Here is a 3,726-nt window from a genome sequence, read left to right on the forward strand (position 1 = left end):
ACATGTGGCGTGCTTTGACAAAAAGCTTTGTGCCAGTCTCCATATTACGTACGTAACTCTACTTGGTCATTATGCGTTTCTGCTAAGCGATCTTTTAGCATCAAACATGTCGTACTAGTGCTAGACGTATCAGTAAATATATTACAGTAAGTTTTACAATTTTCCTTGCTCACGAGTACTCGGCATATATGGTTCTGCTCGGCAAACAGAGCTAATGTTTTCGGAAATTAATTAATTAGCCGATCAAGCATCAAAGACGCGATTGACGAACAAAACCACATGCTTTCAGGTTAAAATTTGCCTAGACATGTATTGACATGCATGGTAACTTAAGCAGAAATTAAGTAAGGGCACAAGATAATTACTGGTTTTAATTAATTAGTTTTGAGGTATCGCTTAGACCCTAAAAATTAAATCTCTTCTTATGCATAACCTATATATTAAACGTACAAGTGACATTTCATTTTACAGTTTACGAACTACCTCGACACTAACTACTCAGTAATTATCTTATGCTGTCAATCTCTGCCTCAGTTTCAAGGCCAGATAATTTAAAACATGAGCCCGTAACCATAAATTTTGCAAGACTTTCGTCATAATGAATTCTTGAAATGAAAAATTGTCTCTTGAGCACTAGTGTTAAAGGATAGTCTGGTCTTCGGTGATAGTACTTCCTATGTACTAATGCTGCTTGCAATTTACCATGTTACAGCTATGAACATTTTGGGCAATTGTTATCGATCACACGGAAACTACGATGAAGCCGTCTCGTGGCATGAGAAAGCTAGAAAATTGCTGCAACAACAAGATCAAACACCTCAACAAGATGTTAATGTTTCTACAAGTTAGTTTACATTTCACTTTTAACATGACTTTGGATTGTTGCAAATCGAATTGATAACTAGATTTGGGTTTCTTGTCTCTCGACTATTACGAGAAAGGATGTTATGAAGATGCTATAAAGTTGGGTTTGGAAGCACTAAAAATACAACGAAGTCATTCTCCACATCCTCTTGATATTGCAACGAGTAAGTTATCAAGGGCAACTAACGTAAAAATCGAAATTTATTTTATGTTGAAAATTGTTAATTTTAATTGTACTAATAATCTAGAACTTGACAGAAAAAATATTTTAGATGTTTATTTTAAGTCTTTGCTGAGATATGATAGGCCAAAGTTGCCTTGGGTTCTTCAAGTTCCGCTAACGGGCGTGGTGTATAGTATACACGTAACAAAGGGTCGACTTCACGCTAGCGTGTAATCAATCTGTCGCTAAAGCAGGATTCGGTGTTGCGTTGCTGCGAGATGCACCAATTCGCGCAATTTATACGTAGACGTATTTCGATTTCCGAAAATCCCCAAGCTAAAACAAGAGTGGGGATCGCAAATATGGAGGACAATTGGAAAGACGTTTGTATCGTCCGAGTGACTATCCTACTGAGTACATCCTACTGAGTGGACACAGGAGTCTGTGTAGCGGCCACTTTAGCCTGATTGCTTTAAGATACGTACAGCCTGATCTTTCAAGAGCTTGGTCTGGGCTCTAGAAGAGCGAAATTGAGGCCACCATTTTCCTTCTACCTGCCTCCACTCTTCAAGATCCAGCACTCTGAAACACCCCAAAGAATAGAGCCGCTTTTCAGAAGCGGGAAAATGAGAGTAAGGAAGAATCTCGTGAAGGACTAAAACTACTGCAAATGGCTAGGAGAGGTCATGTTCTTAATGACTAAAGACTTGCTTATAGGAGCTTGATCGTCATGTGTAGTGAATGCAGTCGTATATATCCATTACAGTATACTCAACAGTGAACTCAAACCTTGTGTAGCGTGAATTCAACGCACGAGCGTCAACTCATTTGTTCTCTTTCTTACGTACAGCATTAGGTACTACACTGTGCCAGTATTGTCGCCAGTGTTCGACATTATTATCGTGTAATAATTTGAAACAACCTCAAATACGTTTTGACAACACACTCACTCCACACGAGACCGTATCCATCATCTCACAACGACCCAAGCCACATCTGTAATGGTTGTTTACTTACCTTGATGTGCATCGATTACATTTGATATTTCTACTTCTACCTGCATAGTGACAGGCTATTGGGTTGCCTGCCCTCTTCCTCGTCGGCTTCCAAGGCAGCAGGTGATCTCAAAGCTTTAGAGACACTATCTGTTTTGATATCTCCCAGCAGATCTTCTGCATCCTGCAATTCATGAGATGACGGAAGGTTATCATTGCGTAAAACCTCTAGTGGGCTCTTCAAAAGAATAAGTATTTCTGCAATCGCTTCTACCTTAAAAGAGTTGCCTTACATGTAAAAATGTAGTTATTTTTACATGCCGCTGACTATACAAACGCACACGCGTCTCCCGTTTGTGACGTGTACACTGCACCACGTCCGTTGAAACTTGAATAACCGGAAGCAACCGTGAACTCTTATTTCTCAGCGAAGACTTAGCATAAAAATCTAAGACTGTTTTTCTGTCATATATATACAACTAGAACTTTCGATTTCCAACATAAAAGATTTTGATTCCTGCGTTGCATTTGCCCTTTAGTAAATTGATTATCAATTCTCGTCACATCAGCTGCATAGTTGTAATGTGAATGTGTGTAGGTGAGATGTGGTTAGGTACATATGAAATCAAGGCTGGAAGACTTGAAGAGGCTAGAACCTATTTGCAAACTTCCTTATCAGTTTTGCAAGACATGGTACCTACTAGTCGTCACACCGCAGATTGTGCGTTGGCGTCTTCGTCGTTCTTTTTCTGTGTAGATCTGATTGTATGTTTGCAGGTCAATTTTACCTCGCTACGTTGTTTGTTGCTATGAAAGAAGCGTCCCGCGCCAGTCTGCATGTAGAGAAATGTCTTGAGATACGAAAGAAGATTTTTCCAGTTGGTCACAGCAAAATAGGAGAAGGTGGGAAACACGGTCATCCATTTATTCTTTAATTATAATTAACTAGTAAACGATCACTCTTTCTTTCCATTTTGTTTCTAGCCGAGTGTCTTAAACAAGAAATTCAACGGCTGAATGAAAATGCAAGTTACTGACATGATATTCTTACTTTGCTGATTATAGTGTTGCCGTTTGCTTGTGTTCTTGTTAAAATTTATGAGATTGGTTAGCATATCGTACACACTCTAGGTATGTCTAGATAGGATTGGAGCTTGTCAATATTGTAGTCAACAGTCTGTACACTTTCTACACTTGGTTGTCCAGACGTCAGTCTGCCGTTTCAACTTTTATACTCCTACTGAGCTACAGACACATATACACTAGCGTTTGTGGATTATATAAGATTCGTCAATTGATACTCTTCTGTCAATTTCTTCTGATACCAAATGAAATACATTGTTTGATGAACTGACTAAGATCATTTATCCAGTGTGTAAAATATCACGCATGCTCGCTAGATCAGTTTCCCATATATTCTTTGGAGATCTGACGTTTTGCGCTAATGTTAGAGCGCTGCACCGCCCGCAACTGGCTAATTTGTTTGGTATGCAGTTCGGACTTAGCGGATGGAACGAAGGTATTTTGGTCTACGAGGCTAGCGGCGCGACCTTTGATCCTCGGTAGTTAGTAGACATGTTACAACCGCGATTTTGACATAAAGGAATAGCTATCTTTTTTTGCACATCTTTCGAGAGGTAAACTGCACCATTTATTCAAAGTGGCCTTAGTTTTGAACGTCGTCTGCTGAATGTCGTTTTCTCG

At 39.4% G+C, this 3,726-nt stretch overlaps 1 protein-coding gene across 1 annotated transcript; it reads left to right on the forward strand.

The window, feature by feature from the left end:
• Positions 1-684: 684 nt before the first annotated feature.
• LOC134181428 (uncharacterized) lies at positions 685-3,365 on the forward strand. Its single transcript, XM_062648705.1, has 5 exons — positions 685-844; positions 906-1,028; positions 2,621-2,743; positions 2,800-2,925; positions 3,007-3,365. The coding sequence occupies exons 1-5, from the start codon at positions 685-687 to the stop codon at positions 3,057-3,059; spliced, it is 585 nt and encodes a 194-aa protein (XP_062504689.1). The 3' UTR covers positions 3,060-3,365.
• The last annotated feature ends 361 nt before the right edge of the window (positions 3,366-3,726 follow it).

Source organism: Corticium candelabrum, chromosome 6, assembly GCF_963422355.1.
Source record: "Corticium candelabrum chromosome 6, ooCorCand1.1, whole genome shotgun sequence".
Classification (NCBI taxonomy): Eukaryota; Metazoa; Porifera; class Homoscleromorpha; order Homosclerophorida; family Plakinidae; genus Corticium; species Corticium candelabrum.

Coding starts and splice junctions, on each gene's coding strand:
- LOC134181428 (XM_062648705.1), top strand. CDS start 685: ATGCTGCTTGCAATTTACCATGTTACAGCTATGAACATTTTGGGCAAT. Junction 1,029..2,620: donor TCCTCTTGATATTGCAACGA/GTAAGTTATCAA, acceptor GAATGTGTGTAG/GTGAGATGTGGTTAGGTACA. Junction 2,744..2,799: donor TAGTCGTCACACCGCAGATT/GTGCGTTGGCGT, acceptor GTATGTTTGCAG/GTCAATTTTACCTCGCTACG.